At 32.5% G+C, this 15,788-nt stretch overlaps 1 protein-coding gene across 17 annotated transcripts in view; it reads right to left on the bottom strand.

Annotated features, from left to right (window-relative positions):
• Positions 1-15,788, bottom strand: part of Dock7 (dedicator of cytokinesis 7) — a 192,164-nt gene that overhangs the window by 19,644 nt on the left and 156,732 nt on the right. For 9 of the 17 annotated variants that reach the window (XM_040288766.2, XM_040288767.2, XM_040288764.2 and 6 more), the window contains 5 exons: positions 14,349-14,541; positions 12,576-12,719; positions 9,822-9,953; positions 8,062-8,076; positions 442-567 (listed from right to left, as the gene is read on the bottom strand). In XM_040288766.2, coding sequence (XP_040144700.1) covers positions 442-567; positions 8,062-8,076; positions 9,822-9,953; positions 12,576-12,719; positions 14,349-14,541 — 610 coding nt within the window. Of the gene's footprint in view, positions 1-441; positions 577-8,061; positions 8,077-9,821; positions 9,954-10,310; positions 10,338-12,575; positions 12,720-13,258; positions 13,377-14,348; positions 14,542-15,788 lie in introns of those variants that run through there. The other 8 variants (XM_040288762.2, XM_040288765.2, XM_078026395.1 and 5 more) reach the window with 4 other exon arrangements.

Consider the following 15,788-nt stretch of genomic DNA (forward strand, 5'->3'; position numbering starts at 1 on the left):
TTTTCAAGGTGTGATTTCAGGCATTTAAATTCTAAAGATGTGCCACTGAAAACAGGTTAAGCCAGAGATAATGCACTTGGGTGAGAAATTTCCTTGGGTTCTGCTTTTAGTTCCATTATCGGATGCTACTTAACTTCTTGTCTTTTTCCACAAAATGTGGATAATGCATACATTTCTCCATAGGGCACAGCAATTCCAAAGGATATAGGGTTTCTAAAATATGTGTGAAAATGGAGCTTCAAAAAAAAAGTTAATAATATTGTTTTACTGTTGCCATAAAATATCTGAAGGATTTGAAAATATTAAAAATCCTTATACTCTGTAAGAGTGTTTATTTGGCAGGAGCCAGCTTATTTTAGGGATTAAACCTGGATCTGAAAATAGATTTACTAAGAAGAATACAAACTAAAGATGACATTTTATAACCACCACAGCATTCACCTCCAATCTGTGAGATATCTCTGCAAGTTTGGTTATTGCAGGCTCCTTGTAAACAAATTCCTGTTCATCCAAATCCCCGAACTTGGTTCCATAAAAACCAACACGAAAATAGGTGCCAAACATCCGCTTACCATCCTAGGTTTAGGAAAATGAAGAAACTTTAATATAATCTTTTTATTTTTCACATTCTGCTTATATTACTATCAAAACATTGCAAAATGTTTTACTTAAAAATATAAATATTTTTATTATTTTTCAAATGAAGGTAGACCAACATAAACAGTCTTTTTTTCATTTTTTTCTCACAAAAATTATGCAAGTAGGGCTTTTATCAACTGACTAAATCACATATGGTATATTTTTTCAGAGTTTGTTAAAGCTATAACATTGGTCAGGTGTTTTTTTTTTTTTTAAGTCCATATAATCAAAATAAATCCTTACTGCAAGAAAAGATGCTTGGTATAATATGAACTGTGTCTTAACTGTTCTATTATTTGAGTATATTAAAGGTACATTGAAAAACAACACTAACATACTTTCAAATTAGCATTAATGCCTTTACATAACTCTTTACATGTATAAAAATGAGAAAACTTAGGAGCCATATAGTGGACAGTCAGTAAAATGTCGAGGCTTTCAAGAAGCAGTAAAGCAAAAAATCTGCTATCAGTATCCCTCCACTGATAAAAAGTATTTATATGTGGAAGAGTAACTAAAGATAAAACAGAAAGAAAATCTGTAAATGAAATAAAAAATTTTTTGAGATGAGGTTATTGTAAATCCCCCAAACCACTCACTGCATGCATTAATCATATATTGACACCTCTTAAACAAGCACATTTGAAGATAAATATTTGGAAGCTTTCCATGCTATTTTTATAATTCAGACACAAAGCTATTTCTGAAGGATTTTATGGCAGCTCCTATATACACAACAACACATTAAATATTTATACTACTCTGAATTCTCTTTAAGCCTAAATTTATTTTATGTTTATTTTTCCTATACAGTAAAGACTAGAGTTTATAAAGGTAAGTTACAAATGTTATGGGTAATTAAGCAAAATAGAAAATTCTGACACTTAAGTTGATAGTTTCATAAAACCAAGGGAAGGGAGAATACAGTGACTTAAAATATCCCTATATCTTTATTCAAATAAGTATAGTTGTAAAGATAAATGTTTCTGGAGATAAAGAAACTTGAGGTTTCTAATCAAAAACATTTCTTCACAATTTATTTCAAAATTTAATAGACATAATATTAACTGACTTCTATAGCAAATAAAGTCTCTAGGTATAGTAAATGAATTAAAACAAAATTCTATAGAAAGGACAGTAGAATTAATTGGACATAACTTTCCTATCCTTGTATTTGAATACACATGACCAGGGTAACTCTGCATCATGCACAATCACAAGAATAGGATCCTCAATGGAATAAGTTCTACTCCATGTATGTACAGTATGCCAAAATACACTCTACTGTCATAAATGTCTAAAAAGAACAAATAAAAAATAGACCTACCCCCCCAATTTTTTTAAAAACCCACCAAAATACTGATTAAGACCATTAGTACACCAATGGAACAATATAATATTAGTAATTTGACAAAATTAAGAAGGCATTGAATGGGAAATAAAGGCATCTGAATAAAATCACTTAAAAGTTTGTGATTGTTATTTTTAAAATAAGTCTCATACATAAATAATATACCTATACAAAACCAAAAATATTAAAATACTATTATTCTAGCTATACTACTGAGAGGTTTCTAGTTTAAAATACTATTTCAACTCTTCAATATTGTGGCCCTGTAAACATTTGAGATTGGTAATCTGGACTTATTTCCCTTACCTAAACCTTCCAGTTCTCAATTGATCTTCATATGACAGGAATCACAATCCTGTTTGCATGTTATTAGTTTTTCAATGCTACCTTTAAAATATGGTATCCTAGAAATAGACACAATATTGTAGATGTGACCTGACTAGTGAAGATATCAGTAGGATCACTGCCTTCCTAAATCTGGACATTGAATTTTATTCATACAGCATTATGATTTGTATATGAAGTGTCCTCTAAAGGGTTATGTGTTGGAGGCTTAGTCCCAAATGCAGCAGTGTTCAGAGGTAGGGCTTCGGTGGAGGTGACTGGATCATGAGGGATCTGACCTCTTATGGAGAAGTGGTAGAAATTGTAAGGTGGGGCCTAGTTGGAGGAAGTAGGTCACTCCTGCTTCTTAAGAGTCCCCCAATCTCTTGCTCAAGAGAATAAAAAATGTATTCAAATCATTACAATATAAAGCAGTATATGCTACAGCAAAAAGTGCTATGAAGGGAGGAAAGATTAATCTTGTTAGAGCCAAGTCACAAATAAGGTTTTAGTCATAGACTGGGTTCTTGACTCAAAAGAATTGATCAAATGGAGGGGGAAGGGAAGGAAGTGACATTTTAGTAGAAAGAGTGGGAGGAAAAGAGAGGCAGAGTCATAAAACAGAACATACATGAGAGAAGTTATTAATTCATCCATTCAAGCATTTATTGTGTGCTTACTATGTGTCAGCAAACTGTTCTAGATACTTATGATAAATCAGTGAACAAAAGAGACGAAGGAGGTAGGGTAGGCCACATCAAGAAGGTGACATCTGAGGGCAGTCTGAGAGTTATTCACAGGGATCTCAGGAGGAAGTACATACCAAGCAGAGGAAAAGCCAGTGCAAAGTCCCTGAGACAAGAGTCGACCTAGTGCATGTGAAGAACAGGAAGGTGAAGAATGTGGCTAGAGCAGAGTGAGTAAGGGTGAAAGCAGGAGATGATAAAGTCAGAGAAGTAACTATAAGGAGTACTGGAATTTAAAATGAATGTGTGTATGTGTGCGTGCATGTGTATACATGAGTTGGGCAAGACATATCAAGGGTTGAGGCTACAGAAAAACAAACACTATGAGTTTGGATAACTTTAGTTTCAATTTAGAAAGAGTCCTCTACCATGAAACCACTGGCCCTATCCAGTTAACAAAAGCATAATCATAGCTTCACCTTTAGGAAAGACATCACTTCATTTTTATTTCTTCAGTTTTGGGCCATAGGATGATCCCTGTTTCTGTTTTTTTTTTTTTTTAATTTACTTTCCTATAATATAGCCTATGTTTTTCTAGAATGATCTTCCTTTACTTCTATGAATTCTTTCTGAATTTCCCATCACTCCCATACTATGGCTCATTCTTATTCAGCAGTTCTACTTAACTGCTTTCACAGTTTTCTGGGAGGTGAAACTATGCCCCAGACAAAGAAATTCATCTGCCATGTCTCTAAATGATTAAAATCTCTTATGGCAAATCTATCTTCAATCAGTTCTAGTTTTATCTTTATAATGAAAGAGTTCTGTTGGGCTAGTTGTATATTTCCACAAGGATATCACTTCTAATCTCTTTTAGTCTCACCCAGTTGCTTTCCACTATGCTTCCTTTAAGTTAACTGATTTCCATATAGGTATACCAGTTTTTCACACAATGGTAATATCTCTTCCTATTAGATCTATTCCTATTAAAGTACATTTATCACTTCCTTCTAGTTATAGATCTCAACTCGGGAACATAATAAATCGTAGATTTTATTATTCTAAATCTTATTAAGATTTCAAGTAACACTAATAATACTAATGATGATTTAAAAATCATAGTAACAACAAAAATAATGATACTCAACATTTTTCAAATACTTACTCTGTTCTAGATACCTACTGTGTTCTAGACACTGGCTAACTATTTCATATGTATCATATCAATTCTTATTAGAACTCTAAGAGATTGGTACACTTATTGGTACTCTTTACATATGAGACAAAAGTAATTTTCTCTAGATCACATTTTTATTAAGTGGTGGAGCTGGGAGTTAAACCCAATATACTTGACACTTAAATCCAAGTTCTTGATTAAGCTATGTTCCTTATATTCTATATACCAATAAAAACTTTAAGTATGACCTTTGAACTATCATCCTCTTCTCTGATGTTTTCCTTGATAATTCCTGTGAGTTTTCTTGAGTAATTCACTTGAGAATTACCACCCTGTGTTTTATCTTTTTCTGTTCTTTACTGTAATTGTTTTGTCATATTTGCATATCCTTCCTATGTACTCCAGCATAAAATTCAAGTTGGCTTACCTGTCAAACATATTCTTCTAAGATATACCTTACTCCATTACTTAATCAGAAATTTAGTTTTGCCCATTATATATCCCAGTCCAGAAAAAAATAAGTCATGCTTAATATCTACATATTAAACATTTGCTGTCTATATCTTTTTCTTCCACAAAAATAGCATAAGGGGCAGAACAAAATCAGCAGTATAGTATCTCTCATCAGGGGCTCAGTAATGGTCTATATCAATTATCAGGGATGCATCAACTACTAGAAAGTATCTCCTCTTAGAGACAGTAAGATTCTTCCCACTTACTGTGTTTTCCTTAAATGTCTCCATATTTAACTTCACCTTCCTGAGGTACTCAATTGATGGTTTATACCTACATTAGCCTTTTTTTTCCTTGTTGTCACATTTTCCCACTCAGCTGCCTAAAAATACTTGTTTTATATTCCATCCTCTCAACTTAATCTCCTTCTTTCAGTGTACATTTCCTTCCCTTCTGTCAATATAATCAGCTGTTTTTAATTCTGCTCCACTTTTTATTTACTTGGATGAGTTACTTTTTCTCACTCAGGTTTAGAGCAGATTAAAGACTATAAAATTACAGAAGCCATTAGATCAGATCTATGGTCTATCTCTGAGCACATAAAAACCAAATATTGACTCATTTATGTTCATCCAACCCACTACCACTAATAAAAGAGTTAAAACATAGTCATTCTGGATGTTTCAATCTCAAAATTTCAGTAACCAACATTTCTCTGTTGATACAGTAGAGAGTTTAGCTTAATAAAGCTAATACCATCTTTCTAGCCTTTCTGAAGACTATAAGATGTATCTACAAAAGCAAGATATTCTCTTAAAAGAAATATGTTGTAATCTTTAAAAATAAAATGAAGGGTCATGTGATAATGTTATTAGAATTTGGGGTGGATTTTTTTTTAAAGTGTGAACTTTATTGATCACTATTTGGCAAATGGACAAATATAACTTTTGAAAATAAACATGCACACAAAATATTAAACAGTTATAAAATTCTCATAAAGAGATTCAATATTTTTCTTTCTTCTAAAAGTAAAAAAAAATACATCCCAAGAAAGAAATGATTCATCTCCTATAATTTCAAGAAAAATAAAAGGCCTTGTGGAAAAAGTGAACATTAAAGAATCATTAAGGAATGGAAACTGGCAGAGTAGAAAACAGCCACACAATTCCTTGAGGGGTCTGATTTGTTATTTTGAATGGTAAATACTTCACTGAATTGTTAAATATCACAACTCTTATCTCTTTTTCTCCCCATCCCAAAAGTTTGCCAAGTCCAACAATCTGTACAAAACAAAGGAGCATAATGAAAAATGAAACACAGTGCTAATATATAAACCCAGAGGGCTTTTTTCTGTAAATTAGGAGTGAGTTATCAATTTAAAAAGTCTTCCTACAAGGTATAATTTATCCTTATTGGATTTCAATTCATGAAAGTTCTATAAGAACATTAAGAAATTAGCTTGAAATCATAGTTTTTAGGAAAAAAAATGAAATTAATGAGGTTTTCACAAAGTCATAAAGAAAAATATTCACAACATAGGAACTTACCACAATAGACAATAGTAAAAGTAGGGAGTAGGGTCAGCAACCAGGGGCAAGAGAGAAGAGAAAACAGAAAGCATTTTAATTAGGGAAATTTCAAAATAATTAAGCAGCAAATGGTAGCAAACACATTCTTTTTAAAAATGCAAGCATCCATTTAAGTTTTACAAGGGAAATGCAAAAAACAAACGTGCAACAAATTTAGAAGCTACAAAGCTAAAGGTCCAGTAAAAAGTAGTGACAAAAATACAAACAAGAAAATAAATAAAGTCTGTGCGACTTTTACCATGCAATAAACATTATGAAAGAATGGTATTAATGTCATAACCAGTGAAAATAATACCTTTCAGGGGTCGATTTAACATCAAGCAGACTAGTAATAAACTGCTCAGAGGTTTCAATGTATTACTATAATTTTCGTTATACAATAATTTTCATCATAGGCCTAATTTTCAGCCAATTCTACTACATGTTAGACTATCCATAAGGAACTTTATCTTTCACAGATAACCATTGGCTCTTAACTGAACCAATGAAATGAATGATTATATCTCAGGTATTAATAAAGTAATATACATTTAATCTAGAGAATTAAAGTAGATGTAAAGGTTCTGGCTTCACCTAAAGAAAGGCAAAAGGTGGGGACTATTTCAGAAATAGAAGAAAACACTGTCATAACATTCATTCCTAAGGTTTTCTATTTGGGTTCCAAAACAGATATTGCAATGCAAAACCAAACAGAGAAGTCTAAGCTGTTGAGTCAACATAAACCTGACTACAAAGTGAGAGGCAAAGCAGAGAGCTTTATAAATATACCTAGCTTTAAATGGCTGGGGTTATAGCTCAGTTGGCAGAGTGCTTGCCTCTCATGTACCGGTCCCTAGGTTCAATTCCCAGCACTGCCAACACTCAAACACACACACTCACACTCACACTCACACCCCTAGACTTAAATAAACCTGATTTATATTACCTAGTTTTACCTTAGCAAAATAAATTAGGGCATAATTTACAGAATTCTTTCCTTTTCAGAAAGATATAAAACAACAGTTATCATTTTTTTTCCTGAAAATTTCCAGGTAAGATTTGGTTTACACATAACTTTTTACAAGCCTAATATATAAAAGGAAGTACATATAGTTTTTAACATTATCAGAATATGAGATCAAATTAAATTTCAAGTTCTATCTATCTTTTTATCCCTCTCATCACAAACTTTAAACAACAAAAGTGAATTTCTTTCCTCAAGAGGGCTTAAACTCAAGGTGATATGACTCAAGATCAAATTAACACAGTATTTCATCAGTGCTAAGATGCATGGCTTTTTTTGCTCATGTTTTAATATCTCTGTAGTTGGTATTCATCTCTCAACTCACAGGATGCCTTGGTTTAACACTCAAGAGTTTGTTTTTGTTTGTTTTTTCCCTTTCTTAAAGGCATATTAAAGTAATAGTATGTCTTGCAATTTATGGCATCTTAGAGTAGATGAAATATGGTATTTTATATTTATACCTCTGAGCAATAAACATAAATCGACCTCTGTAAAATGAGGTGAAACAATATGGTTAAAAAAAGAAATCTGTGTATAAATGTTGATGAAAGAAATGTTTCAAAGGATAAAAACAAACTAAAGTGATGACAAAGTGGCTCATTTACCAAAGAATCTCATTAGTGTAACATATGGATTTTCATGCACTGCCTACAACCTCTTAACAATAAATTTCTTAAAATAACTTACAGTATTTTAACAAAATTTCTTTGGTTAATGAATTCAGTTGATAGCAGATAGCAACAGAATGCCCACAGCTAGCAGATGTGGGTAAAGCATTGGCATAAGAAATCTGTCAAATCAATCTATTAGTGTCTTTAACTAACTAAAACATTACCTACCTCCCAGCCAGTACTCTGTATAATAAAAAGTAAAAAAGGGCAAGTCATATTTAAAAAAATATATTTAAAAAGAAAAAAAGGCCAAAGGAAGATGAAGAGTGTAAGGCATCATATACCATAATTTCTTCTCCATGAACAGAACATTATAATATTTAAAATAGCATGTTCTTTCACTTAAGACCTATAATAATTTTATAAAGTGCTTGTTCAAAACCTAGAAGTTAAAATATTGCTTTTTGAAATTTGAAACTTTTGAAGTGAAAAGTGGAAAATACTTTTTAAAATCAAAGTACACATTTTGGGGAAAGAAAACCAGATGCTTGTTCCATTTATGTGTCTAAATCAGATCTCCAACTATGGTGAGCCGTGCTTCACTGAAATATCCAGGTAAAATTGGAATATAAATTGTGATTTTGCTCAATATAATATAAAGGGATGAAATTTACTAATATAAAGGGATGAAATTCCTTGGAAATAACTAGCTCTAGATGTTCCAAACTTGACATCTACAATTTGTAATTTATAGCTCTAGAAACTGGGATAAGGTTCCTTCCTTAGTAGATGTACAACTGATTATAAAAAGACCCACCTGTTATGATCCTGAAGCCTAATCAAACTTTAGCAACTATAATATTTTAGAAAGTAACAGAATCCTGGCTTAACAGGATCAGCAGCCCTCTGTTATTTTTAGGTCATATAAATTCATTTATAACTGCTTAGCCCATAGCAAGAAAGAGAAGGCCAAGCTGATAAGATAATAAAGTAGGACTAGTACTGAAAGGAGATAAATTCTACTCTACCTCCTTTGTAGAGAATGGCAGCAGCAGGTAATAGCAGGGTAGCACAGGCAAGAAAACAGAAAAGTGGAGACTGGAGAAGGCTCAATGAAACATTTCAGAGTATTTCAGTGGAGCCAAGAATTTAGTTTCAAGAAAATCAATTGCTAAAACCACACTTAATTTCAATTTTGGTGACAACATGGGGATTACACAATGAACTATAAAGTTCTAAATCATACTGTTATAATTAAATTATATAAGATGTATTTTTTTCATTATTTTCACTAAGTACTACTTTCATATTACAAATATAACAAAAGATGATAATATAAACATCTAGGAAGAATGAAGTTCAGTTGCAGTCATTAAAACTATTAGAAGTTCAGTACAATTTCACATCATTGAATAAAAAATAAATCTAGAAACTTTTTTGGCATCAAAGGAATAAATATCAATTTAAAAATCAGATTCAATTATAACCTACATTGTGAAACAGAAAATAAATCAATATTTTTAAAAACTTTCTAATAAGCAATTTCTATTTATTTATTTATTTTTGGTACTAGGGATTGAACCAGAGATGTGAAACCACTGAGTCAAATCTCCAGCCCTTTTTATTTTTTATTTTAAGACAGGGCCTTGCTAAGTTGCTGAGGCTGGCTTTGAACTTGAAATCTTCCTGCCTCAGCCTCCTAAGCTGCTGGGATTACAGGTGTGGGTCACCATGCCTGGTCTAGTAATTTATTTTTAAAAAACAAAAGAATAAAAAAACAGACTATGTGTAAAGTCATAATGATCATCATCTACTTTAAGCAAATTCATTTTTTGTTAATTAGTCTTTAGCCATTAACCATCATTTTGAGTGCTCACTTATAACCCGATTAAAATGATCACTTCATGGAATTTAGTTTAACATCAGAACACTAAGGCTTTTACACAGTTTTCTCTGCTTATACTTAAGCTAGAAATTGGAATCATTACCTGATGAACAATTTTGCTGAATGCTTCTTGAAGTTTACCATGAATTGTGGATAGTTTCTTTGCATCCCGATTAGCTTCATGAATAGGAATAAGTACTTTGTAAACCTCATTAACTGCTTCATACATGCCAGCCTATAAAAATAATGTTCATAAGACATTGCATTTTTATATTAATAAGAAAGTAAAATAATTGTGATTTATAAATTCACAATATTTCTTCTGACAATACCACTGAAGCTTTTCCAATAGGATATTAAAATAAATACTATTATTTTTTAGTTGTATTAAAATGTATAACAAAATAATATTACACAATATATGATGTCCTCTGGATGGATAGATATGTATGTATGTATGTATGTATGTATACACACACACATATACATATGCATATTTATGTTTCTATATAATTTGAATTGGACATTCTGCTTTTATGTATCCCATAATTACTTCTCTAAGGTATATATGTGTATGTGTATATATACTTACTTCAAAAGATTTTTGTGGAAACTAATTCTGAGCAGAGGAATAAAAAAAATTCAATTATTATACTGGTCATTGATACCCAATTCTACTATAGTCTGATAATCTGGGTCCTCCTAGGAAATTAAAACCATTTACTTTACAAAAATATTAAGTTGACACAGAGAATCTCCTAAGAAAAATCTTCAAACAATTCAATCTTTAACAAAATATGAGAAGGTTTTGAGCCACCAGATTTTCTTCTCCTGGGAGCTAGTTAGTCGGCCACTGGTTGATCTGGTTATAATCAGAGTGGGAGACAAAATGTGTCTGTACTACTGTTTCATCCCTTATCCTTAAAAATGGATTGATACTGTAGAGAGAAGATGGAGATGTATTACAAAAGCAGTTGATGAATTCTCATTTCTTCATAAATCAGCAAGCATACTCTCCCAAGGATATATACATGAGGCCCTTATATTTCTTAGAAGTATATTTAAGCAATAATATAGAAGTATATTTAAGCAATAATATAGCTAATCGTGAAATACATAATTAAGATGTTCAGTAATTATTTAAATTAAATTCAAACAGATTAAACTGAAAAAGAATGGAATTCATAATTATGCAACATGTAATTATGTATATGCAATATACAGTTATATACAAAAAGAATGAAATTATATATAAGCAAAAAAATTCTGTAATATAGGTCATTGTCACCCGATCTAAATGCACTACTATAAATTATCAAAATTACACACACAAGGGTTCGGGGTTATGCCTCAGCGGTAGAGTGCTCACCTAGCACATGGGAGGCAATGGGTTCAATCCTCAGCATCACATAAAAACAAATAAAATATTGTGTTCACTTATAACTACAAAAAATTTTTAGAAAATTACACACATAATATATATAGTTATGCTTACTGAAATATTCTGTAAAAACCAAAAAAGCTTTCTCCCTTGCAGAAGAGGGGAGGAATTGGACAGTCAAGGTCATTAGAGGTAAGACATTTATACTCTTAAGACTAACACAACTACATTTTATTTATTTATTTACTGAATTTTGTGTTATTGGGGATTGAACCAAGAGGTACTCTACCACTGAACCACATCCTCTGTCCTTTTTATATTTTATTTTGAGACAGGGTCTTGCTAAATTACCGAAATTGCCCTGGAACTTGCAATTCTGCTTCTGCTCCTGGGATAGTAGCTGAGATATAGCTGTGTGCCACCATGCCCAATTTCATTACATTAAATAGATGTAGGTGCCAATAATTATGATAATGATAACAGAAAGCATAGTAGTACTTACTTGGACACAGCACTTTACATATTTTTTTAACTCACTGAATCCTAATAACAATTCCATGGAGGTAAGTACTATATGAGTTGATACATAAGAAAAGTGAGACACTCATAGATTAATTTGTACCATGAAGTAATAAAACAAGTAAGTAACAAAGGTAAGAACATTGGCAATATGCCTTCTAAATCTGTGTCATTAGCCAATATACTCCCATAGGATAGGGCTAAGACCTGGAGAAGAAATAACCCATTCCCAATTGGGAAGGAGAGCAGCTTTGTATGTTACCTCAGGCTTCACTCTTATCCTACCATGAACCTCATTATCTTTCAAACCTTGGTGCTGAAACACTGAACACTAAGCAGAAAAATCAGAGAAAGCATCAAGCATAATTTGGCTCTTTTCCTTCTATAAATATACCATCTGAGCTCCATCTTACTGCTTCAATTCTTCACAAACAGATGGGAGGAGATAAGGATTTGGGTAGTCAGGCAAGGGATTCCAAATATAGTTTAGAAAACTTAGACAGGTAAGTTTCAAGACCCCAAAATCTACCTAATAAGGCTAAAAAGCAACCAGTGGGATGGATAGCTAGCTCTAATTTTCTGCTCACCAAGGCAACACCCAACAAACTGGAAAGAAGAGTCTCCATTTCACCCTGTATATAAGCTCTATTTATACAGCCATGTTAGTCCACTCAAGTAGAATTTAAATTACCCAAGAAAGTTTTATTTTATCTGTTGCAGACTATTTGCTGGTTCATAAACAAATGAAAAACACTAGGTAAATGACAAGATTATTAAAATAAAAAAGGTAAGCAATGATGAATCTAGAAAGAAAATATGTTCCTACATGCTAAAGGTATTTGGAGGAAATTATCTTAAAAGAAAGGCAAGATCACAAGTCAGAGAAAATAAATATACATGTCACTGATAATTAGGAGGTATGAAACTGTGGAAAGAGAATGAACAAGAGTCATCTACCATAGAGAAAGAAGCAGCTGCTTGTTCCAGTAATCCCACAAGTCCTGACTCAGTAAAGTACTTTCCAGAGCAGATACCTTCTTCATCTGGAGATACCACATCATCTGAGACTGCAGATTCTTCCAAAACATTAGATGAAATATTCTAGGGGAAAAAATTGAAAAGATTTGCAAAATGGAATTAATTTTGTAGCATGAAAAATGCACATGAAGAAGTAATTAAAGGTGACATATAATTGTCAGCTTAAGCTTAAAAAAATAGGAAGGGCTAGGGACATAGTTCAGAGTAGTAGAGTGTTTGCCTAGCATGTGGAAGGCTTTGGGTTCAACTCTGAGCGCTAGGAAAAAAGGGTAAATAATAAAAAGACTTTTAGTTTTTGAAAATGACAATAAAATGGCAACACTATTGCTAGATAACTTTCCCTCAATAAAAAGTTGTGGAAAAAAAAGATTAAGAAAAATCATGGACTAAAGAATAATATGACTTAGGACACCTAAGTCTTTCTTCTTGATTTAGCTGATCTCAAAGATCTCTATAAGGGAAATTAAAGTACAAAAGTGGTCTCCTGGGTTGCCTAAAAAACACTAAGTTAATAAAAAAAGGGCAGGTGGAATAAAAGCCTTATTACTCTATAATATTATAATAAGCCATTGTTTCTAAATTAAGACATGATACATACATACCTTAAATATATTAACATAAACTTTTACTGTAGATGTACACTCATTGTCAACTTTTGAAGTAGGTCCAAGGCCTTTTCTTTGCACATGGGTATCCAGATCAGAGTTTTATGCAGTTTCTCTTGAGTATAAAGTAAAAACTTGAATTTGAAGATAAATCAAATTATCCTAAATTTTTAGTAGATTTTCCCCTCCATCTTTTTTATATTTGTCTGATACAAAATTAATTCAATAGCAATTATTTTAGAGGTTTACCTTTACTGAATCTTTGCAAAACATTTAATTTAGTTTCCAGACAAGTAATTTTCTTCATTTTAATATCATCAGAAGATATAATACTTAATTAAATTTTGTAATATCCCAAACCTGTCTTCACAGGTTTTGAAGGAAGGCAAAACATAACTGCCTCCTGCCTCCTATTTTTTTGTCATTATAAAGGAATGAATCCAGGATACTCTATTACTGAACTACATCCCCAGCCCTTTTTAGAATTTTGAGACAGGGTATCCCTAAAGTTTCCCAGGCTGGCCTTATACTTGTGATGCTCCTGCCTTAGCCTCCTGAGTTGCTGAGTGTACCACCACACTTGGCCATAACTGACTCTTGGCAAGAAAAGAATTCAATTAGTGGGTCAGAGGAAAGTACCTCTACTAGAGAGTAAACTATCATCTGTGAATTATGATATTAATATATTTTACACAGGGAATGAAGAATGTTTATTTATTTGGTGTGTTTAGTAAAAGCCAACTAAAAATGTGGATTGTAACACATTTTCAAAAATGCTAAAGACCATAACTGGTTACAAAGCAGCAAAGGCAAAAAAAAAAAAAAAAAAAGGAATTATTGATAATTTACAGATAAGAAATTGTAGAAAGAAAGTTAATAAGAAATACTCTTTAAAATGCATTAGTGGAAAAAAAATACATTAGTGACAATGATAGTATAATATTAATGTTAATTGACTTCATCACATTTGAGCTTTAATTTTTGTGCTTTTTTTACAAACTGAAGGACTCTTTTATATACCAGTGAGTAATATTTAGAACACGAACAGGACATACCTTGATTTAATGTATACCTGGCAGACTCCTACCTGAAATGTTACACATCCCACAGGCAGATATTTCCGGTCCTCCAACATGCTCAAATATTCAGCAACAAGTGCAGCTGAGTGGACTAGACATTGTGCAGCTTCAGCATGATTGCTTCGTTCTGAGTGTTTGCCAGCCATGTTTTGCAACCAGGTCAATCGTAGATCTGGAGAGGTCTGGTAACCTTTGGCAATTCTAATTGAAACAGAAATTCTTCTCTATTAGCATGTGCTTCGCAAGCTAGGAGAAATTTTAGATAGCTTGTTCAGAGTTTACATGGGCAAGTTTCTGTTTCTGCATACAAACTATCAAAGTTGTTGTTGTTTGTAGTACTGAGTAATGGGGATTGAACCCAAGAGTGCTCTACTACTGAGCTACATTCCCTGCCCCCAACTTTTTTTGAGGGCCTTGCTAAATCGTCCAGACTGATCTAGAACCTGTGACATGACTTTCTTGCCTCAGCCTCCTGAGTAGCTGGGATTATGGATGTACATCACCATGCCCAGCTATGTCACCTTTACTTTAAAAAGAATAAAGTTGTTTTACTATGTCTCTAATGAGCTGCAAAATGGAAAAGAGAGGGTCATACAGTAAAGAAAAATTCTAAAGTTTTACTACTGATCTATCAAGGTATAAAAAGGAGGCTGGGCACAGTGGCACATGCCTATAATCCCAGTGGCTCGGGAGGCTGAGTCAGGAGGATCGCAAGTTCAAAGTCAGCCTTAGCAGTGGCAAGGCCCTTAACACAACTCAGCGAGACCTCATCTCTAAAATAAATAAATAAATAAATAAATAAACACTAAATAGGGCTGGGGATGTAGCTCAGTGGTCGAAAGCACCTGAGTTTATATGTGAACTACAGATTTCTCAAAATTTGTCCCTGGAATCAATACCTTTAGTCATAACTATATTTAAAGATAATTAGTGGCAAAACAAACATATACTGTATTTTCTTCTTAAATGACTGATTTATACTAATAAAATACAGGTTTCCTAAAATATAAGAAGTCTGGGATCTGGGACACCAACATGTTAAATATGTGTCTATGATTATTTTTGAAATCCTGTTTTTGATAAGCAATGAACAGATATGCATAGTTCTTTTTTTAAAAAATAGCTTAACTGCGGCATAAGTGGTAATAAACTGCAGATATTTAAAATGTACAATTTGCTAAGTTGTGACATATATATACCCATAAGACCATCACCACAAGTAAGATAATATAATGAACACATTCATCAATCTCAAGTTTTTTCATACCTGTTTGTCTATATTCCCTCTTGCTCTTTCCACTTCTTCTCCCACCATTCCCAGTCAAGAACTGCCTTTTATTACTATAGTTTTACATAGTTCTTAAGAGGTGACACAGAAGATCTAAAAAGCAGCTTGGAACTTTTCAATCTACCATTAGAAAATCACTTAAATAACATTTGTACATTTA

The sequence above is a fragment of the Ictidomys tridecemlineatus genome, chromosome 11 (assembly GCF_052094955.1).
Source record: "Ictidomys tridecemlineatus isolate mIctTri1 chromosome 11, mIctTri1.hap1, whole genome shotgun sequence".
Classification (NCBI taxonomy): Eukaryota; Metazoa; Chordata; class Mammalia; order Rodentia; family Sciuridae; genus Ictidomys; species Ictidomys tridecemlineatus.